Source organism: Tachysurus fulvidraco, chromosome 22 (assembly GCF_022655615.1).
Source record: "Tachysurus fulvidraco isolate hzauxx_2018 chromosome 22, HZAU_PFXX_2.0, whole genome shotgun sequence".
Lineage (NCBI taxonomy): Eukaryota > Metazoa > Chordata > Actinopteri > Siluriformes > Bagridae > Tachysurus > Tachysurus fulvidraco.
The window spans coordinates 16,687,279-16,711,278 of record NC_062539.1 but is presented as its reverse complement, the minus strand read 5'-3'; the positions used below and the strand labels follow the sequence as shown (position 1 = coordinate 16,711,278).

The 24,000-nt window shown below is 43.5% G+C and overlaps 1 protein-coding gene across 3 annotated transcripts in view; it reads right to left on the bottom strand.

The window, feature by feature from the left end:
- The window catches only part of ppm1lb (protein phosphatase, Mg2+/Mn2+ dependent, 1Lb), a 77,018-nt gene that overhangs the window by 20,208 nt on the left and 32,810 nt on the right, over window positions 1–24,000 (bottom strand). The window contains exon 1 of one of the 3 annotated variants that reach the window (XM_027153309.2): window positions 7,513–7,706. The exons of the other annotated variants lie outside the window; for them this stretch is intronic. Within the exon in view, the coding sequence (XP_027009110.1) occupies window positions 7,513–7,545 (33 nt within the window). The 5' untranslated portion in view covers window positions 7,546–7,706. Of the gene's footprint in view, window positions 1–7,512; window positions 7,707–24,000 lie in introns of those variants that run through there. 3 annotated transcript variants of the gene reach the window in all.

Sequence of the window (24,000 nt, the reverse complement as noted above, 5' to 3'; positions counted from 1 at the left end):
CCGTCCTCTCTCCTTACTCTCCAGTATATATCACAGCATGAGCTCGTAAGGACATGTGCAAGCTCCGGAAGAATCTAACCTACATCCAGGCACAAAACACCACCACCTCTACTGCTGCTTTCCTGTTCTGCTCTGCCATTACTGCTGCCTACTAAAGTGAAGATCAACTGATCAGGTGTCTAACGCCTGACTCATTGTCTACCTCGTACGCTAGATAGAGCAAAGAATCCAAACATATATAACATCTGAGTCTACACCAGATCCACCAGAACATCTTTAATATACCTTGACACAAATTTTACGAGTATCTGGAGCTCTACTGGATGGATGAGAAGATTCTGTCGATCCAGAAGATTCTCTCTCAATCGGAGTCGATGGTGAACGGCACAACCTTATCTTTGAATGAGGGTGATGTGATCGTGAAAGGGACCGGACACATCTGGATAGCAATGTTTCATCGTAGGAGACAAGTGGCAACAAACCATTTGATGGTAAAGCTGGTATTCCTTTCAAATGGCTTAAAGGATGAGATTTCAACAATGGATTAACATTTGCACACTGAAAGCTGGTGCTGGTTCTGGGTTAGTCCAGACTTCTAGCGGTTGTCGGGGAAAACCTGGCCTAATGGTTAGAGAGTTTCACTCGTAACCCTAAGGTTGTGGGTTCGAGTCTCGGGCCGGCAATACAACGACCGAGGTGCCCTTGGGCAAGGCACCGAACCCCCCCAACTGCTCCCCGGGCACCGTAGCATAAATGGCTGCCCACTGCTCCGGGTGTGTGCTCACGGTGTGTGTGTGTGTGTGTGTGTGTGTGTGTGTGTTCACTGCTGTGTGTGTGTGCACTTTGGATGTGCAGTATGGGTCACCGTACTTAGCCGTACGTCACTGTCACTTTAGAGTCTGGTACTTTTTGTTGCAACATGTGGCCAAGAACCGTGTGCTTCCGCAGGAACGATCCACTCGGCTGACTTTGGCAACCGAAACAGTACAGTAAAGGAAATAGGCACTAAGACCGCAGCTTACAAGACTAGCTTCAAAAGACTCGAGGCCGTGAATATAAAATATAAGACGGTGTATGTGCAGTGAGCCTAGGATCACTTTATATGCTCCTTCTTATATACGTATCATTACCCAGTGACTTAATGATACCTGTGTACAGCCTTGCGTTGACAAAATACTAAATTACTCAAATGGGGAAGAACCAAGATCCCAGCAGATCAGAAGTGGAAACTGAAGGTTTATAGACCAAACCATTAATTCTATGGTTGCCTGATAGCATTGGTGTAAAAAGTACACAGAGAACGTACCACTCCAGAAATGGCGATGACTGAGCAGGGTGGTGGGGGCGCCGGAGGAATCGGTATACAACAGCGTGGGTGGGAGAGGAAGCGAGGCGAGAGAAAGGAGACTGCGAGACAAGGTTAAAGATAAGGCTACATGGAGTGTGTGTATGTGTGTGTGTTTGTGTGTAAAAGAGTTGTCAGCGGGGTGGTGATTAGAGTGCAGATAGATTCGGAAAAGCACCCAGGACTCTGAGACATCTTTATATCCTGCCGGAGCAGGAAGCTGATGATGTCTCTGGAATATATAAAGCACCTTTTTCCCCGCCCGGAGATCTTCATCGAGCCTTCAGGAACCTACAGAGCCGTACACACTACTATCTCACGCCTTCTGCCTGCTGATCTTATCAGGACAAATCCATTTGCTAGCAGAGATATACGGACGGTGGCACCCCTGCCGAGGTGCTCCGAGCCTACTTCAGTCTTTTCAGCACTGCAAGGTTTGCTCAGTCTGACCTTAACAAGTCTCTGACACACACCAAATACAACACGAACACACACAGCTGCTGCCAGGCCTCAAATCCAAATCAACCGAGGACGAGTTTAACTCTGTCGGACGTGCCGGTGTGGCTGTTGCGTTCGGATCATCCGTGTGTAAAAGACACACCGCCTTCGGAAAATATCGGTCCCGTAAATATATCTTTGGATAGTTGTGAGTCTCAGAAATGTTCCTACGTATAACCATCTCTGACAGGAAAGGCAGAACTTCTACAGAACCTCAGGATCTATAAATCATGGTTGGCAAGAATTAACCACAAATTTTTAGACATCATAATCGAGTCTTTACAAGGAAACGTGTCAAAATGATTGTCGCTGGTAATCAAACACGACCACACAACAGATGTGGAACAAGGATTAAGTTATAAGAAGCTGGAAAATTCCTTTACTGTAGGTCTGAATGGCTGTGACTGAACAACGTCCGAGCCTCTGTTTAAAATAAATTTCGAAACTGGGACGGATTCCCCCAGGAAGGAGCGAGGGCAGAGAGGAAATAAACAACAACAATGGAACACTCGATATAACACTGGAGGTGTAAAGTACAAGATAGATCGTATGAGTGACAGTCCCTCATGTCGGTCTTTTGTCACGTTCTCCCGCCACACATCGTACTTCTCTCACAGAAAAACTTTTTGACTCATTCATTCATTTTCTACCGCTTATCCGAACTTCTCGGGTCACGGGGAGCCTGTGCCTATCTCAGGCGTCATCGGGCATCGAGGCAGGATACACCCTGGACGGAGTGCCAACCCATCACAGGGCACACACACACACACACACACTCATACACTACGGACAATTTTCCAGAGATGCCAATCAACCTACCATGCATGTCTTTGGACCAGGGGAAGGAAACCGGAGTACCCAGAGGAAACCCCCGAGGCACGGGGAGAACATGCAAACTCCACAAGCGGGAATCGAACCCCGACCCTGGAGGTGTGAGTCAAATATGCTAACCACTAAGCCACCGTGCCCCCCTAACTTTTTGACTATTTATTATATATTTTTAATAAGCCGCAGAGCCCAGAATGTATCTGTCCGCATCGCTGTGTCTATGGAACCGGGCAGGAATCAAGCGCGTCTCCTCTGGAGCTCTTAGTCGAGCCTGACACTTAGCTAATCAAAACAAGAGGCTACACAACAGCCAATCAGAAAATAGCACTATTGTATCTGGGTAAAATTTAACGCAACAACCGATGAAAAAAAAACATTCATTAGTACGAGTATTTTCGATGGTCGGTTTGAACAAAGCCTCAAAACGAAACAGCTTGTCTCTGGACGGGACATTGTCCTCGATCGTGACCCTAAACATGTCTGGGTTTGAGCCGAACTGTTTTACATGGGAGCAACATTACATCCAAAAAGGCAACAAACACTTACAATAAACAACACCACACACACACACACACACACACACACACACACACACACACACACACACACACACACACTAATAAATAGAAATTAAACGAATACTTTGTATTCGGTTAAATCGCAGTCAGTGATCCTTACCAAATACAACTCCCCCTTTATTTATTTATTTATTTATTTATTTATTTATTTATTTATTTATTTATTTGGTGTGTGTGGGGGTGGGGGTGGGGTGGGTGGGTGTTGCTTGAGGTGGTTTGGAGAGGGGGTGTCACGCTTGCCTGTCTTCAAAATTTGACAGCCCTGCACTCATAATCACGAATCCCTCTATCCGACGTCTCTCCCAAGACCCTGGTTCTTTTCGAGGGTTTATCCTCGTCCTAATTCAAAGTATATACAAATAAATTTAACCTACAGAGGAACCTTCACCTTCTGTCCTGGTTACTGAAAGGGTGTGAGATTGAATCCTGGCCTTGCCAGAGATCTACCACCGGTCCCTTTGAAAAAAAAAAGCAAACTAGCAAAAGACCGTAATATAAATTTAGGCTTCAAATGAATCTTTTCTTAGCTTGAATCGAGCAATAAAGACTCCATACTTTTACTTTCTAGGTCCGTCAAAAGTTCCGAATCGTTGTCGCTTCTGAGCGGGAGCCGTGTTTAAGAGAGAAAATCTATATTAGCGCTTGGCAGCTATACAATAGGACGCTCGCTCATGCCGAAACGGCCCTTCAGAGTAGTTCGGTTATGCAAATGATCTCCTTGAAATCTAATCAAAGCAGTCTGATCAGCTGGAGGCCATTGAAGAGGACAGGTTGACTAAAAGGATGTGTCATATATATCCTCAGAAAAACACTAAAAGCAAGTGTAAGTGTGTGTGCATGAATATATATGTGTGTGTGTGTGTGTGTGTGTGTGTGTGTGTGTGTGTGTGTGTGTGTGTGTGTGTGTGTGTGTAATGGCTAATTTCATTAAAGCAGGCAGCCACTGTGCTCATCTCATCAGGTGGAAAGACAGTGTGTCACTTGTCTCAGATCCTGCCTCCTCCTGCCTGCAAGTAATTGCGCACTGTCAAACACCGTGAACATACAAGCACCAGGCCCTAGAAAAGCAAAAGAGAAAGGGCTTTGTTCCAAAAATAGCCACCGAGTAGCCACTGCACGGTTTGATACCTGATCCCTCCCTAGAGTTTTGCTCTAGTGACCTTGAATGAACGCTACAGCTGGGAAAGCTGGGAGAAGTGACAGAAAGACAAAACATTAACCCTCAAGCTCTATGCACTTTATTTTTTCCAGCTGTATTCTAAAAGATAACTCAATTCGCATGTAGAATAAAGTATGCAAGGAATGCAACGCAATATAATGGGTGTGTTATTTTAGAACAAAGATAGAGATCGTCCTCTACCCTGGATCCGTAAATGCTGGATCCGGGATGTATAGAGTTCTAAACAGGAACTTGTTTCTTGGATGTTCAACATGGACATCAAGGAGAATCGAACAAATCTATATGCAAATAAATGCATTAATAACAAAATTGTGATATCCCACAGGGTGGCACGGTGGCTTCGTGGTTAGCACGGTCGTCTCACACCTCCAGGGTTGGGTCGATTCCCGCCTCGGGGGTTTTCTTCCGGGTACTCCGGTTTCCTCCCCCGGTCCAAAGACATGCATGGTAGGTTGATTGGCATCTCTGGAAAATTGTCCGTAGTGTGTGTGCCCTGTGATGGGTTGGCACTCCGTCCAGGGTGCATCCTGCCTCGATGCCCGATGACGCCTGAGATATGCACAGGCTCCCCGTGACCCGAGAAGTTTGGATAAGCGGTAGAGAATGAATGAATGTAGCCTACAGCCTAAACTGTTCACAGCAGTAACGCATTGTAGGATTGGTGGATGCCAACCACTGTAAACGTGAAGACGCCGCACCGTGGGCGTGTTTCCGTTTATTCAAGTATGTGCGGCAGTAATGGCAAGTCAAGGCGAGAGCAAGACGAGTTTCTCACCGTGGAAATATGCGTATTATAACACTTTAGTTGAGAATAAAGACAAAAACCTTTTAGTCAAATGTAAGCTGTGTCTTTCTGATTCGAAGGTCCTGTCTACTGCGATAAACAGCATCTCTGATCTGTCGAAGCACCTCCAGAAACTACATGCCTCGACGAAGCTAGAAGCTACCCCGGTGTCGGTGGACACACTCGAAGTGACTCAAGCCCCTCCAGCCAAACACCAGGGACTAGATTTTAACCGGACTGTTAGTTAGGGACAGATCAACAAACAGTGTTGTGTTTGTATAGACCATAACGCATAAAAGGGCATTGACAGTAAAGCGTTAAAAGTTTTTTTGGTCTTTTTGGTGTAAGTAATCAACAAAGTAATTGAGTTACTTATTACTATTTGTGCTAGTTACTATTTCTTAGTAACTAGCACAACACTGCTGAGATGTAAGAGGAATAAAACACAGCAGGACACCGTAGGTCCTGAGCGGTAAACATCGACTCCGCTTCATGTCGAGCTGCTTTACCGACGTACCGATGTAACAGCAACTCATTTCTTTTGTCACGCATCATTTACACTTCTTACAATCTTTTTCGAGACGTTCTTCGCCGGCAAAGCCATGTTTCATCTCACACTTTTCACACATTCGCTGTCAACTCCATCAGCTGAACAACTTCACAGATTGTTAAGAATTAAAAAAAAAACATTCCTTCAGCGAACCAGACGCCTCCAGCTGGAACTGCCACGAGCTTTTTTTAGAAGAACTCGTATGTTTGTGATTCAGCACATTTTATGTTCACACTGCAAGCGCTCTCTGCGACAAAGAATTATACCGGTGTTGACAGGTTCTTCGGCGAAGGTGGGGAAAAAAAGGGAAAAAAAAAAAAAAAAAGATCGTGCTCGGAATAAAATCGGTTAAGATCCGAGGGTGTTTATCTGGATTCATCTTATATGGAGTTCTTTTCAACTCTGTTTGATCCCATTTATTAGGACATGAAAAGCCTAGAGAGATCATATGCCTTTTTTCCACCGGAAAGAACCGGGTGCTGGTTCAGAGCTAGCGCTGGTGCTGGTTCAAAGTTGGTTCCACTGGCGAACCTTCTAAGAACCGGTTTGCCTTTCCACCGGCTAGAGAGCCATCACAGCGCCGAGTGTGACGTCACTGTATACGTGTCACGTGTCACGTGTCCCAGCGACGTTAGCGTAGCAGCGGCAAACACAAACACAACAACAATGGCGGATGTTGCTTTACCGTTAATGCTCATGGCTTTGCGAACCTACATCGGCATCCAAACGCGGCGAATAAAACGTGTACGTGCGGCTCCGTGTAATCTGTATAAACGGAGGTTGTGATCGATAAAGTACATAACGTTATTTTATCGCTAACACAGAAAAAAATTTTGCCTTAGCAAGTAGCTACCTACTATCATGTGTGCTGATAATGTATCATATCGCGGTAAAGTAAAAGTGTATTAAACATTAGTATACTTAAGGTACATTATCAAATGCGCTAACGGTAGCCCCGCCCACAGCTCCTGACGCAAGCGGTTCTTAAGTCTAGACCAGCGACGTTTTGGTGCTACTTAAGAACCACTTTTCCTGGTTCGGAGCCGGTGCTTTGGCGGTCGAAACAGAAAGAACTGGTTCTAAATTAGGCTCCGAACCTGCACTCGAACTGCCTCGGTGGAAAAGGGGCAATAGATCAGCACTATTCTGAGAAGGCTCCGACCTAAAAAAAAACAATGTTTTTCAATGTTGAAAAGGTCACAAAAAAAGTTCACCCGGCTTGAAAGATTTCTTCATAACGCCGATATCCCAGTCGAAAGAACGTGTTAAAGCTAAGTTGCATTTTTGGACGACCGCATGAAACACAAACATTCGGCTCGAGTTGTCCCACAGGCTGTTAAACACGGCAGAGTGAAAGAAGAAAAAGGAGAAACCCTGCTGTTAGTATCTGTGGAAGAGCAGCTGGATACACTTGACCCGAAGATAAGACTAAACTATGGGATGAAAGACCAAATCATACTGTATGTCTTCCAGCATCAACAGATCCTCTACAACCGAGTTATGATAATGAATCCAAGCACAACATCCATCTTCCTGTAAAATATTCCCGCTACAAACATTTCGGTCTGCTCCGAATGCTGATCCGTTCACGTGCCTGGTAATAAATAATAATTTTCTGAATAAATTCGCCGGGTCTTCGGTTCAGCTTATGCCAAATCCAGATGCTTTGCTACTCAAAACATGAATCAATGTTTCATGTTTGGAAATGAGGCATAAATATGCATATCTCAATCAGAGTTTAGCTAGCACCTGAGTTGTAGCATGTGAGTTGTAGCAAACCATGCTAGCTCGTTAGAGGTCGCATTTGTATCAGTTCTGATTTAGTTAAAACTTCTGAATATAGTTTTAGTCACTGCATGATTTCATAGCGGGGGCACGGGGACTCAGTGGTCAGTGGTCCTCGTCCGTTCCATCCGAGATACGGCCTTCACACGACGAAGCACGATGCTATCGTATCGCTGCTCCTCCTCTCCGATATCCCCCTCTCTTTCTCTGTTTCACAGTGCAGCTTGTCACACCAGCTTTCCTCCTCCGCAGCCCGAATCTGCAAGCTCTCTCCAAACGGTTACAGTTTAATAAGCCTGGGTCGTGAATAATATGCAGGCTGTCATTGTGTTTGCTGGTGTAGAAGTTAAGGTGTGTGTGGGTGTGTGCGTTATCAGCACCTGACAGATATACTTGAGGCAGAAACACTGCCTGCACCCTCCCTTAGGCTTGCACTCGCACACTCACACACACACTGGGTTGTTCTGCCAGGCTCAGATAGTGCCAGTAGCAGCATTAATTGACAGCGGAGCTAAAGAGATGTACTGTGCACAAGCTCTGGGGAAGGAAGGCCCATGAGACCATCAATCCCAGACTGTGGCATGTGTTGCTGTGTATGTGTGCCAACCCTGTTAAAGTGGTGCTCGAGAGCATGGAAAGATTGTGGAGGGGGTTTTCCGGAAGTGATACGATGATATCGAACACAAAATCTCGTCGCAGTCAGAAATATATAGTCATTACTACTACGTTTACGTTTACATTTACGTTTACGGTATTTAGCGGACGTCCTTATACAGGGCGACGTACAAAAGAGCTTTGAAATCTCTGTCGATGAATATATTAGAGCTGGTTTACTAGGTTACAGACGAAGGATAACATCAGCGGAAGTTCATTCCACCACCTCGGTGCCAGAACAGAGGAGCGTCTTGATGTATACTCACCTCTTAGAGATGGTGGGACCAGTCGAGCAGTGAGAGTAGAGCACTACGAACCTATTTAAATCCAGACTCTGAAATAAAATATTTATATAACCTAATTTTCAGTGCCAAAATCTCCTTTCTGGATCAGAAGATGGATTTTTTTTTCTCGGAGTTGGCTCTAGATGAAGAGGCAGTGAGGCAGGCACCATGTAGGATCGATTTTTCAACATTTTAAAAATTCATTGTATTCTGCGAAAGCTAGCGGCGTCGCATTGCCCGCGTTTGCGTCATTTGCCGTAGACCGGGAACGGCTTATGTGTCCTGCTAGTAAAAAAAAATCGTAGCGTATAGTGCATGATGTGTAACATGTCATTTGGAACACAACTATGACATCATTCATTCATTCATTTTCTACCGCTTATCCGAATTTCTCGGATCTCGGGGAGCCTGTGCCTATCTCAGGCGTCATCGCGCATCGAGGCAGGATACACTCTGGACAGAGTGCCAACCCATCACCGGGCACACACACACTCTCATTCACTTACACACACACACACACACTACAGACAATTTCCCAGAGATGCCAATCAACCTACCATGCATGTCTTTGGACCGGGGGAGGAAACCGGAGTACCCGGAGGAAACCTTCGAGGCACGGGGAGAACATGGAAACTCCACACACACAAGGCGGAGGTGGGAATCGAACCCCCGACCCTGGAGGTGTGATGCGAACATGCTAACCGCTAAGCCATCGTGCTATTTATTCTTTAAAAGAAAAACATAGCTATTATGAGCTAAGAAGCTTCGTCGATAAATTAGATTTTGCAGCCTTTAATATTGTTGATACCATCAGAATATCATCATTATCATCCAGAACCAGCAAGCTTTGGATCGTCGATGAGATCGACAACAGAAGCAGAGCGGTCTGTTATGATAAACTCGGTAATGAATATGTTTCTAAGAGGAAACACGGATGTGTGTTGTGCACTTCAGTAGAAAATGCTTTTGCAATATCCTGGCAATTTAAGAGTCATTGAAGCGGACCAGCTGAATGAGGTTGACTATTAACTCGCTTAAACGAGTCGTGTCTTACTTCAAAAAAGATAAAGAGATGGGAAAGCCGTGCTGGAGAACGGAAAAAACGGATGAAAGAACGGAGTGAGAGGAATGTATTCTTTAAAACAAATCTACCGGGAATGGAGGATTGATTGCAGCACCTGCGAGAAAAGGTGATCATCGCTGCTGAAAAATACACTGACGATTTCTGACAAGGGGTAAAAATCAGATACAGGAGGAAAATGTCCTCTTTTGGTCAAGGTGGTTAAAGCGTTGGGCTACTAAGTGTGGGGAAGGTTGTGAGTTCAAATCCCAGGTCCACCAAGCTGCCACCGCTGGGTCCCTAAGCAACGCCCTTAACACTCAATCGCTCAGCTGTGTAAAAATGAACGTTCTCTGGATAAGGCTGTCTGCTAAACGCCATCAATGTAATGCAAATGTCCATTTGTTTATTTAAACATGGGTTAAGTGCTGGTTTGCAGCCCCGTGAGTTACTTAACGCTATTTTGTACATATTAACATTAAGGATAGAGATTTACAGGGGCAACAGACTTGACAAGGTTTACCGTGTCAAATTACCCGTGTACTCTGCTATAATTACTTCAGACTAAACAAGTCTACAGCTGGAATTTCTTAAAGTGTTACTCAAGCACAAGCAAATGTTTTACATGACACAGGTTCAGTGTCATAAATTACCTTGTTTAAAGAAAAAGTCTGGATAAGTGAATTCATAGCTATGAAACACACACACACACATACACATACACACAAACACACACAGACACACACAGACACACAGACACACACACAAACACACACACAAACACACAGACACTCAGACACACACAGACACACACATACACACAAACACACACACACAAACACAAACACACAGACACACACACAGACACACAAACACATACACACAGACACACAAACACATACACAGACACACAAACACACAGACAGACACACAAACACACACACAGACACACAAACACACACACACATTGATATCGAGTTACTGCTGTTCAGATTGAGATTTCACATGAAGTTAAATTCAAGACCATGAAAGACAAGGATTATCCAAGACCGAGTCTTAACGGGGTTGAGACCGAGGCAAGATTAAGTCCAACTGAAAGCAATAAAAAGCTTTACATTATCAAATGCGCTAACAGTAGCCCCGCCCACAGCTCCTGACACAAGCGGTTCTTAAGTCTAGACCAGCAACGTTTTGGTGCTACTTAAGACCCACTTTTCCTGGTTCGGAGCCGGTGCTTTGGCGGTCGAAACAGAAAGAACTGGTTCTAAATTAGGCTCCGAACCTGCACTCAAACTGCCTCGGTGGAAAAGGGGCATATATACATATATAAGGGGTTTTATTATGTGGGTAGATTTCAGAGCTCTGTGAATCAGAAACCAAGTATCGTAAGAAGGCAAAACGAAGCATTCTGCACGCTCCATATTCACTGAAAAAACCCAAAGCCTCACACAAAGCGTGTTGCTGCGATGAGATCGAGATTGCTTAGGAATCAATTTCCTGTGTCACGGTGTTGCAGTTGAAGCCCTTAAACCAATTATTTGTAATCAGTGTGAACAAAAAAAAACACTAAAGACACAAAAAGTGACAAAAATTTGATTAAACAAGCACACACACACACACACACACACACACACACACACACACACACACACACACACACACACATGTCACCCAAGATAAAGTGAAGCCTGGTTAATTTTAGAGTGTAGACAGGGACAGATACGTGAGGGATGTATTTAATAACACGGTCTAATAATACAGTAACGAGGGTCAAGTGAGCGAACGGTATGTCATCAGACGGCCACTCTATACGGCGCACGATAACCGGAGGGATGAGACCTGTTTTCATTTTTCATTTGAACGTTAGATCGAATAACCTCATCAATTCCAACATAAATACTAGTTCCTGGGTAATAAGACATAGAATTAAAGCAGCAAAGAAGGTTAAACTATGAGAACATTAGCACGCCGTGTAGAAACCTAGCTTCATTATTAGAACACACAGTAGGGGTGAAAAAAGAAAGAAAGAAAGAAAGAAAGAAAGAAAGAAAGAAAGAAAGAAAGAAAGAAAGAAAGAAAGAAAGAAAGAAAGAAAGAAAGTAAAGCGCTGGAAACAAATGCATCAGCACCTGCGTAGCAATGCTGACTCCATAAATCCTAAACCGAAGCAGAAAGCACATCTGAGAAATACCCCAGACAAATCACAACAGCCAGAGAGGACAATTAAAATCAGTAGGACAGAGAGAGAAATGGGGGGAAAAGCAGCAGTGCTGATATGGTGATACAGTATATACGGTATGTCCTCCGACGGTCTGACCTTGCTTGGATCTCAATTAAAAATGAGCTACAGCATCAAATTCGCCTTTGCTTTTAAAGCACCTCGGATTAGAATCCTACGAGAGGTCGAAGACACGTACAAAAGTTTTGTACTGTATATTTACAAATCTATCTTAACTCCGAAATTTTATTTGACCTGATACGGAAATCCGATCCGATGTAACGTTTATATTTGAGAAGCTAATAATAATAGTAGATTCGTGACCAAACTCGGTGGCTTAGTGGTTAGTACGTTCGCCTCACACCTCCAGGGTCGGGGGTTCGATTCCCGCCTCCACCTTGTGCGTGTGGAGTTTGCATGTTCTCCCCGTGCCTCGGGGGTTTCCTCCGGGTACACACACTGGTTTCCTCCCCGGTCCAAAGACATGCATGGTAGGTTGATTGGCATCTCTGGAAAATTGTCCGTAGTATGCGAGTGTGTGTGTGCCCTGCGATGGGTTGGCACTCTGTCCAGGGTGTATCCTGCCTCGATGCCCGATGACGCCTGAGATCCGAGAAGTTCGGATAAGCGGTAGAAAATGAATGAATGACCAAACTCGGTTCATGATCTTCAAGGTTATAATAACAATAACTGGAGAACTAATTCTGGAAAACCACAAGCAGGTGTGTTTGCTCAGGTGTCCTAATTTTTTGGGACATATTGTGTTTTCTGTAAGATATCAATTCTACCAGAACTCTAGAAATAAGAAAGTAAGATTTCTATTAAAGCAAATCACGAGACCACCGGAGCGTCTCCCATCCCGATGGGCTCGCTAACGTACAGTATATAAGACTGAATAAATGATCTCTTCTTCTCTTCTGTATAATATTACAATTCTATCTATATAGCATATAATCATGGCTTTTTTTTAAATGCCTATTTATTTATATATCTATATAATGTAAGCAATAAGTGTGAGCCTTAAGAGTGAGCTACAGTAGATGCAGATAGTCTTCAGTCACAGGTTCACAGTCTGCATTCATTCATTCATTCATTCACCATTTTGTTTCAAGCACGATATAAACAACAGTAACAAACAGGACTGTCATGTGAACCAGCTTTTCTTTTGGAACATCATGCTCTCATGCATAAACCCGATTTTTTCCCAGATTTCTGGAACACATCAATCATCTTTTGCCAGACAGAAGCAAAACATCTGCCTCCTCCTATGTACGAGTGTTCGGTGATATTACACGTAGCTTCTTTTGTTAAGGAGTTGTTTGTTCCCGGGCAAATTATCATCAGGGTGAAACAGGAGAGCAATTTGATGTAATGAGGTCAGAGTAATTGCACAAGCGTACTGTAGAAGCTCCACTTCCGATATATCACTAGGTTTTTGTTCGCAGGGTTGTATTACAGAGCTTGGACGACATGTACATGGACACTCCGTGGATGTTATGTACAGAGTGCTATTTTGGTTTGATTCAGATGTCAGACAGATGGTAGCCAGGATAGCAAGGGGTAAAAAAACAACAACAGTCTTAGCCTTAGTCAAGGACCAGTGGTTTAACCGGTGCTCACGTGCATAGAAATTCAGTGAACTGGAAACCTTGTTAGCAGAGAGTTTGTCACAGCCTCAAAAAAGCATCATGCATGGCAGATACTGACAGCTTAGGATAAGGTGGCTTAGTGGTTAGCACGTTCGCCTCACACCTCCAGGGTTGGGGGTTCGATTCCCGCCTCCACCTCGTGTGTGTGGAGTTTGCATGTTCTCACCGTGCCCCGGGGGTTTCCTCTGGGTACTCCGGTTTCCTCCGCCGGTCCAAAGACATGCATGGTAGGTTGATTGGCATCTCTGGAAAATTGTCATGTGTGTGTGTGTGTGCGCCCCGTGAGAGGTTGGCACTCCGTCCAGGGTGTATCCTTGCCTCGATGCCCGATGACACCTGAGATAGGCACAGGCTCCCCGTGACCCGAGAAGTTCGGATAAGCGGTAGAAAGTGAGCGAGTGAGAAAGTGTGGTTTAAATGACAAATTTCTTGTAAAATCAAGAGAAAGTGTTAAGTTTGGTGCTGAGGCTGTCAGAAAAAAAGGTAAACGTGCTTGACCTGCTTGTTTTAATAGCGCTGTCTAGTCCTTCAGGATCCAGGCCAGGACTTTGCCAAATAAAGACAGAAGCAAAAAAAGTGCTCGATGATTATACAGTGAAGGTGAGCGACTTGGCTAGAAAGTCCACCTCCATCCTAGCTAAATTAAGCACCTACAGTAGTTATTTGGTAGTCACTTACACTAATACTGAATGGAGTATCCTAAAAACATATTACATACTGTATAAAACTCCCTGATTTGAGGACTCTCCTATTTGCTTAAGATTGAAAGAAATTCAATGCTGAACATAAACAAAACCAAATTCTATCTTTTTTGGTCGCTTGTTTAAAGAATCTGTTTAATGGGATCATTTATCAGGTTGGGTTGCAGTATGGACGTCCTCATGGCTGTCAATTCACGTCGTCTGTTCATTTCCCTGACCTACAGCGTACGCTCGGCTTACAACAGATAGTGATACCCGTCAGTGATACCCGATACCAGCCTTAGTACCGATTCTTTCCGCCTCCTCCCGATCGTTCCATCATTCCTCTCCAAACCTTCTTCTAATACAGTCAGAGGGTATAAAATGCACATTCAAAGAACTATAGACTTAGCTAGAGCTATTTTCTATAAACCCACCCAGAGAGGGCAAATTTTATATCTCATATGTATAAAGCTTGCCAATATGTCTTGTGAAACTGCTGCTGAGAAAACATCAACGTGATCCAAAGATGCCCGAGCGTGCCAGGTCAGCTTTCTAATTTCTAAGTGATTATTCCAAAGCAACACAGAGGAATCTTTCCATTCATCAAACTCCTGCTGAAAATATGAAAACCTGCCTTCTTGGCAAAAACCTGATCATTAATTGAACAGCTGGGACTTTAAACTTCAAGCCTTGGGTGTGGTTTTAAACTGATAAGCTGTTCAGGGGTAGAACCTAGGAACCACTTTCTCTTCAATTAAGATTAGGTACCTGAATATAAATACTACACATAATCTAATCCATTTCTAAAGCCTTAACGAGTTCTCCGGTGCATATCTTCGGCGTTTCTCGACCTGAAAATCAGCCTCAATCTCAAAACCCGTGCCTCTGTCATGCTGCTCACGCCGTACCGTTTGGCATAATGACCGAAAAGCTCCTCTGAGATAGCATGCCATGAGTCATGACGGTGGACATTATCTAGGCCAGGACCGGAGCAGATGGGTGAGAGACTGAAAAATATCAGGATCAGACTTTCCACTGCAAGAAAATAAGAATAGAAAGATTCATTGGCATTCTGGGGGTCCAACAGACCGCTCTCCATTCCAGTCTCTGCAATGAGGGATAACGAATATTTATATTCCTCATGCATACAGGCATAAATCACTGCATATTCATACACCAGCACTTCAAAATGGCTTCGTTTTCAGTCAGGTTGTTAGAGTTCTTTTTTGTTTTTAAAATTTTTATCCTAAAGCTGGTAATACAATACATTTAATATAATTAAAGGTTCTCTCAGGGTGGGGCACGGTGGCTTAGTGGTTCGATTCCCACCTCTGCCTTGTGTGTGTGGAGTTTGCATGTTCTCCCCGTGCCTCGGGGGTTTCCTCCGGGTACTCCGTTTTCCTCCCCCGGTCCAAAGACATGCATGGTAGGTTGATTGGCATCTCTGGGAAATTGTCCGTAGTGTGTGTGTGTGTGTGTGTGTGTGTGTGTGTGTGTGTGTGTGTGCCCTGTGATGGGTTGGCACTTCGTCCAGGGTGTATCCTGCCTCGATGCCCGATGACACCTGAGATGAGATGGCAGAAAAAACGAGTCTGACTATAAATAACTCCCTCAATTCTCCTATCAATCATCTCCTGTTAGATTAATCAGGTCTGGCTGAAGGCCCTGATCTGATCATCTGTCGTTGTAGGGTCCTCGATTCGGAACTTGTCCCGAATTTCATTAAAAAGCGAAACACAAATACGCACATCACACACGTACTCAATACTACGCATTCTAACGAAATAACAACGGCAAAAAAACAACAACACAACCAGCCAAACACTTGTGTGATGTGTGTAGAAACCTGGGAATATTTTAATCACAAGAAAGAAATTCATAACTGAAGAAGATTTTTTTTATTCCCTCTTACGGGAAATAAGTTCTCGTTTTGATTATCGGCTTCTGTCTCATCACTCGTGGGATTTAAACAGGAAGTTCGTCGTCGTCTCTCATCTCCACTGTCCCTCAGTTCACTCCGCTGCCTAAACCTGTGGATTAATTCATTAACTTCTGACTGAACGGCTTGTCTGTTAAATAATCCATCCATCCATCCATCCATCCATCCATCCATCCATCCATCCATCCATTTTCTACCGCTTATCCTCAATAGTCATGTGTACAAACAGCGTAAAACCCCCCATCATCAGTTCAGTTGCTCTTTTTCATCATATCTGAAGTCCAAACTCGATGGAAATCCAACAGACGACAGACACAACATGGATTGTTTAGCATGCTGAAGCTTAGCAAAGCCGCTAACGAGACAACCTCAGTTGTGTGTCTGACAACGCCTGCAGCGGATGCGCTCGCCGGGGTTCGCGTCGAATGTTTAGCATTCGAAAGTACGAGCCGCGTCACGGCGGGGGAGCCGCTCTGCCTTCCCGACTTCCTTCCGCAGCTCGTTACTGTTGTTAATGCATCGCTACTTGCCATGCCAACACAGCTGCACCGGGTCTAACCGGAGCGGAGGCATAAACAGGGTAGAAAGGAGAGATAGATCATGAACAGAGCAGAACTTTGTCCACAAACGTGGTCTGGGGCCTGATTCGACTCATCGCATTAGCAAAAAATAAAAGAGGTGGATGAGTAAAAAAAAAACAAAAAACAGAAGCACTATAGAGTATCTAATGAGGAAATCAACAAAGATAACATATGCATTGTTGTTGGGATCGTGTACGTATTCAGATAACAAACCCACTGGATGTCAGATACCCTGTAGAAATGCTTCAAACATTCATTCATTCATTCATTTTCTACCGCTTATCCGAACTACCTCGGGTCACGGGGAGCCTGTGCGTCATCGGGCATCGAGGCAGGATACACCCTGGACGGAGTGCCAACCCATCACAGGGCACACACACACTCACTCTCATTCACTCACACACTACGGACAATTTCCCAGAGATGCCAATCAACCTACCATGCATGTCTTTGGACCGGTGGAGGAAACCGGAGTACCCGGAGGAAACCCCCGAGGAACAGGGAGAACATGCAAACTCCACACACACAAGGCGGAGGCGGGAATCGAACCCCCGACCCTGGAGGTGTGAGGCGAACGTGCTAACCACTAAGCCACCATTTCAATAAACTAGATAGGAATTTCCCGTGTATAGAATTGCACATTATAGTAAGGAAACAATTTATAGTCACACTCCCCGACGAGGATGGGTTTTTTTTTATATTGTTTTCTTTCTCATGTCGTCTCACACCATGAGAAAGAGTCCTTTGTTAAAACGGCCGTTTGAAACGGATCGAATTAAATTCAGTACTTTTCGTATCTGTTTATATCAGAAGACTAGAAGCTTTCTATACTTATAGCTTATATAATAGCTGCTAGATTTCATCACTAATATTAACAGGAAACACATTTTAATGCTATTTAAATGAAGTTTATTCCCATTTTCATCCAAATATTCATCCAAAACCTGTGTACAAATTATGTCAAATATTTTATACTATCATTTTTTAATTGCCGTAAATAGTGTGAATAATCGTAATGTTAATAAACGCAATATAATGGACCGGGTTTTTGCAGTTGTACAGTATTATCCTGAAAATATAAAGTTAGGTAAAGACGGAGACTAAAAGCTGTTTCCTTCATCACGGTCCGACACTCTTTCTGTTGCTACACGATGCATTTATCACTTTAATTATAAAGCTGTCTTCGCGTCTCCGCATCACGGTGACAGCGAGAAAATAAGAACACACTCGCACTCAAAACAAGCGCACGCTAAGGTGTTGATGACAGCAGCATTTATTAGACTGTGAAACCCAGATGCACAGCTAAGTGGGCTAATCCCTCATATTTGCAAGGCAGACAATCTTTCAGAACACGCTCGTGTTCCCCGCTACGGAGATTTCCACCGTTAAAGCGTTGCCTCGAAACCAGCGGTGCATTGTTTCACTTTGACTGCCTGCTGTACCGTTATGCTCAACAGTGTTGGGGAAACTACTGTGTGATACAAGCTGGAAAACTAAACTAAACCAAAACTAATCCCTTAATCAAGTAGGGATGTGGTAGCCTAGTGGTTAAGGTGTTGGGCTACCACTCGGAAGGTTGTGAGTTCGATTCCTATGTCCACCAGGCTGCCACCGCTGGGCAAGGCCCTTAACCCTCAGAAGCCGGGGCTTAAAAGCCTTTATTATCGCCACATATACATTACAGCACAGTGGAATTCTTTTCTTCACATACCCCAACTGAGGAGGTTGAGGTCAGAGTGCAGGGGCAGCTAAGATACAGCGCTCCTGGAGCAGGGACGGTTGAGGGCCTTGCTCAAGGGCCCAACAGTTGCAGCTGTGCTGGGCCTTGAACCCCGATCCTCCGATCAACAACCCAGAGCCTTAACCAGTTGAACCACCACCGCCCCGTAAAAATGATGTTTTGAGAACACAACACGAAGGTAGGAACGGACGAGAGCGTTCACAATTTATTCGTACTGTTGCGCAACAGGACCCAGCGTTCCCCGTGATGCACGAGAGAGGAAGAGCAGTGATCGTTCGTCACATTGAGATTTTATAAACAAGATCCAAACGCAGAAAGTGAAGAAAGGAAAACATCATCAATCATCGGTTACGTCACAATAGCTGATCATCTCCGGATCAGGAGAAACTTACCACGGTCTGTCTAAGATGATTTTGAGCCTTGAGCTTCACCATCTCACCATTTGCAAACGATCACCAGGAACAACAATTTTTAGGCACAAAAGACAGAAGTTCGGGGCTCGTATTCATGAAAATTCTTGGAATGAAGTGTTTCTCCTAGTGACGAAATTCTTAGACATGTTGGTGTTTCCCTTTAAACTTAAAGAGAAAATCGTAGTAAAGATAAAAGTTCTTCGTAAAGCATCATAAAAGGGCTCATAAGGTCAAAAAGTGTTAGGAGAAGCGAGGAAGACTTTGAAGAGGATGAAGAGTTTCTTTATCAGAGGAGAAAATGGCTGAAAGGTGAAAAGGGAGAAGAAACGTGTTGTATATAATATTTAATAATGACAGTGAGTTAATACGATGATATAGATTAGATCGTGTGGGGGATTATTTTTGTCACCAAGCATATTAGAGATAACATCTCAGACACGGTACATAAATTACACACACACACACACACACACACACACATTATATATGACATAATAACATCTCTCATATTATGGGTCACGAACCCTTACACGATATAGACTCAAATATCTTAATATAGAAACATAATGAAGGTTTATAATAAACCAGATTTTTTTATTTATCGATATTTGTAGTCTTCATAAGAACGTGTCACCTAGTAACGGGTTAAGCCCCGCCTCCCCTCTAAGATAAACGTCGTCATATCGTCCTTGTTCGGTGTTGCTCGGATTTTGGTCCTGAATCACTCTGAAGATAAGATTCATAGTTAGAAATGTTTAAGCTACTGTCCGTCAGGAGCTCTCTGAGATCGTCATTAGACTCTTTATGAATACGGGGCTTGGAATTCGTAAGCAACCTTTTAGTAAAATTCTCCGTCACACTTTCTTAGATTAAGATGCAGCTACTCTGTGTCACCCAATCTACAGTGTACACAGATTTGTAAACCACTCTCGCCCTCAACTTTGACCGATTTCCCAGTCCATGCTGATGAAAAGCATCCTTATGCTACCAGCACCATGCTTCACCTCCCATCTTCTACCAAATTCGCAACAAACCTTTACGATTACGACTGATTCCATTCATTTTAGTTTTATTTCTAGAGCACTTTTAACAAGAGACATTGTCTCAAAGCAGGTTTACAGGTTTACCGCTTATCCGAACTTCATGGGGAGCCAATCCATCACAGGGCGCGCGCGCACACACACACACACACACTCTCACACACTACGGACAATTTCCCAGAGATGCCAATCAACCTACCATGCATGTCTTTGGACCAGGGGAGGAAACCGGAGTACCCGGAGGAAACCCCCGAGGGGCGGGGAGAACATGCAAACTCCACACACACAAGGCGGAGGCGGGAATCGAACTCCCGACCCCGGAGGTGTGAAGCGAACGTGCTAACCATTAAGCCACCGTGCCCCTGGTTTACAGATCATGAGAAATATAATTGTTTGTATTTAATCCCTAATGAACAAACCTGTGGTGACTGTGGTGAGGAAAAACTCCCTTAGATGGAAGAGGAAGAAACCTTAAGAGGAACCAGACTCAAAAGGGAACCTCATCCTCATTTGGGTGACATAAAAGGGCGTGATTATAAACTGTTATAAATCTACTCATAGTTATTGCAACAGATTTATGAATAGAGTAAGCTCAGTAGCATCTCTGTTTCTCAAGAGCTCTTCTACAGAGTTTTAGTCAAAACAGCTTTCATGTCTTAATGCCTTCTAGTAAGGACACCACACACACACACACACACACACACACACACACACACAAACACAGATTATAGTCAACTTTATTATGTATTACACTTTTATGCCGGTAAATGGAGACCGAAGTGTGTGTGTGTGTGTGTGTGTGTGTGTGTGTGTGTGTGTGTGTGTGTGTGTGTGTGTGTGTGTGTGTGTGTGTAATTCCACTAGCTGTGAGTTTGCAGGGTTTATTTTTGTTCTTGTTTCAGATCTTGAAGTGCTTCATATTAACATTAACAAAATTAACAACAGAACAAATAGCCTAGATCGTAAAACGTCTATCATTCTTTGATCAGACGCAAAGACATCTTTGTGTTTGTCTCGAACAAATAAAATGATGTTCCGGAAAAGGAAAGCAGGTTCGACAAGACGAAAAGACGAAAAATAATCCCTACTTCTTATTGACTTTGGCAGAACAAACACACTTCGCAGAGATACTGTACAACACACCATGATGTTATTATTATAGCACCTGCTTCTGAACCGCACTACCTGCTGCCCTACACACATCGGCGAGATCTGGAACACGCAGGGTTACGAGAACAAGGCAGAAGCCGAAATAACATACGGCACAAAGCCTTCATATGGCTCCCCGGATGGCTCACAACAACACAACTCATGAGCTCAACCTATCTGGAGTGGCAGAAAATATACTTCCTCATAACGGAAGTGGTAAATAAGAAGTGGAAGCTACTACAGCTCCATCAAGATCAGTCAAGAACTACCTGGTATCCTTCTTTAAATCTGTATTCACACAATTAACACACCAAACTTATCTATACAGCCGGGTACGGTGGCTTAGTGGTTAGCACGTTCACCTCACACCTCCAGGGTTGGGGGTTCGATTCCCACCTCCGCCTCGTGTGTGTGGAGTTTGCATGTTCTCCCCGTGCCTCAGGGGTTTCCTCCGCGTACTCCGGTTTCCTCCCCCGGTCCAAAGACAAGCATGGTAGGTTGATTGGCATCTCTGGGAAATCGTCCGTAGTGTGTGTGTGAAGGAGAGTGTGTGTGTGCCCTGTGATGGGTTGGCATTCCGTCCAGGGTGTATCCTGCCTCGATGCCCGATGACGCCTGAGATAGGCACAGGCTCCCCGTGACCCGAGAAGTTCGGATAAGCGGTAGAAAATGAATGAATGAATGAACTTATCTATACAAGCTCACTATACATCGTTATATTATGTGAGCGAACACACGCTTTAAGCTTTTTCCATATCCTGTGATCTATCTAATGAACTGATCACTTTTCAGTTTAACGCCTTGTTGTTGCTATTTCATGAACTTATTCAAAACGATTCAGACTGATGAAATGAATCAAACGAATCAAACCGATCAGATGAACCAGACTGATCATATGAATCAGACATACTGTATCAGATTAATCAGATGAATCAGGTGAACAAAACTGATCGGATGAATCAGATGAATCAAACTGATCAGATGAATCAGATGAATCAAACTAATCAGATGAATCAAACTGATCAGATGAATCAGATGAATCAAACTGATCAGATGAATCAAACTGATCAGATGAATTAGATGAATCAAACTGATCAGATGAATCAAACTGATCAGATGAATCAGATGAATCAAACTAATCAGATGAATCAAACTGATAAGATTAATTAGATGAATGAAACTAATCAGATGAATCAGACATATCAGATTAACCTGATGAGTCAAGTGAATAAAACTGATCAGATGAATCAGACAAATCTGACTGAATAGATGAATCAGATGAATCAAACTGATCAAATGAATCAGATGAATCAAACTGATCAAATGAATCAGATTAATCAAACTTATCAGATGAATCAGACTGATCAGATGAATCGAACTAATCAGAAGAATCAAACTAATCAGATGAAACAAACTAATCAGATGAATCAGACTGATCAGATGAATCGAACTAATCAGATGAATCAAACTAATCAGATGAATCAGACAGATCAGATGAATCAGACCAATCTAAAAGTTTTCTTCGAACAGAAATATCACATCATTTAGAAGCCCCACAGGTTCACCTGTTCCTCTGCTTTCCCAGCTCTCGGTTCTTAGTCACTTCTTCATCCTATGAGTCAGACCTTGCTGTCCTTGCTCCCCTAATCCTTCAAAGCACAGAAAATCCCTCTGGCATCCTGCGATAGACAGCATCCAAGCTGCCAATGCGGCTACAAAAGCAGCTTTTCTCTTTCCTCACCTTCACACATTGACAGGACTGATAAAAAAAGGATACACAAAAAAATACTCGTATATAATAGATAATAATATCATGGGCAAGTACAAACTAATAGAAAAACAGTCCTGTGCACATCTCTAGGTGAGGCCGATGAGGAACAGCCGACGTTTGGAGGAGTGGATGGTAGTTTTTATATGATATGGAAGCTTAAATAGGCAGGAATTTTAAAAGGAAGTACGGAAGGAAGCACCGAAGGCAGTACAGGAGGAAGTTTGGAAAGAAAAGGAAAGAAGGTTGGAAAGAAAGGAAAGAAGGTTGGAAAGAAAGGAAAGAAGGTTGGAAAGAAATAAGGAAGGTTGGAAAGAAAGGAAGAAAGGTTAGAAAGAAAGGAAAGAAGGTTGGGAAAAAAGGAAGGAAGTTTGGAAAGAAAGGAAGGAAGGTTAAAAAGAAAGGAAGGAAGGTTGAAAAGAAAGGAAAGAAGGTTGGGAAAAAAGGAAAGAAGGTTGGAAAGAAAGGAAGGAAGGTTGGAAAGTAAGGAAGGTTGGAAAGAAAGGAAGGAAGGTTGGAAAGAAAGGAAGGAAGGTTGGAAAGAAAGGAAAGCAAGGAAGGAAGGTTGAAAAGAAAGGAAGGAAGGTTGGAAAGAAAGGAAAGAAAGGAAGGAAGGTTGGAAAGAAAGGAAAGAAGGTTGGGAAAAAAGGAAAGAAGGTTGGAAAGAAAGGAAGGTTGGAAAGAAAGTAAGGAAGGTTGAAAAGAAAGGAAGGAAGGTTGGAAAGAAAGGAAAGAAGGTTGGAAAGAAAGGAAGGAAGGTTGAAAAGAAAGGAAGGAAGGTTGGAAAGAAAGGAAAGAAAGTTGGAAAGAAAGGAAAGAAAGGAAGGAAGGCTGAAAAGAAAGGAAGGAAGGTTGGAAAGAAAGGAAAGAAAGTTGGAAAGAAAGGAAAGAAGGTTGGAAAGAAAGGAAGGTTGGAAAGAAAGGAAAGAAAGGAAGGAAAGTTGAAAAGAAAGGAAGGATTGTTGAAAAGAAAGGAAAGAAGGTTGGAAAGAAAGGAAGGAAGTTTGGAAAAGAAGCAAGTTTGGAAAGAAAGGAAGGTTGGAAAGAAAGTACAAAGAAACATTCAGTAGAAAGGAAGTTGAGAAGGAAGTTTGGAAGGAAAGAAGGTTGGAAAATGGAAAAGAGAAAAGAGCAGAAAGAAGAAACAGGAACAGCAGAAAAGTTCGACAGGAAGAAGGAAGGCGGTATTTAAGGGATAAAGGAAGAAAAAAAAGAAAGAGCGAGAGAGAGAGAGAGAGAGAGAGAGAGAGAGAGAGAGAGAGACGAAAAGACT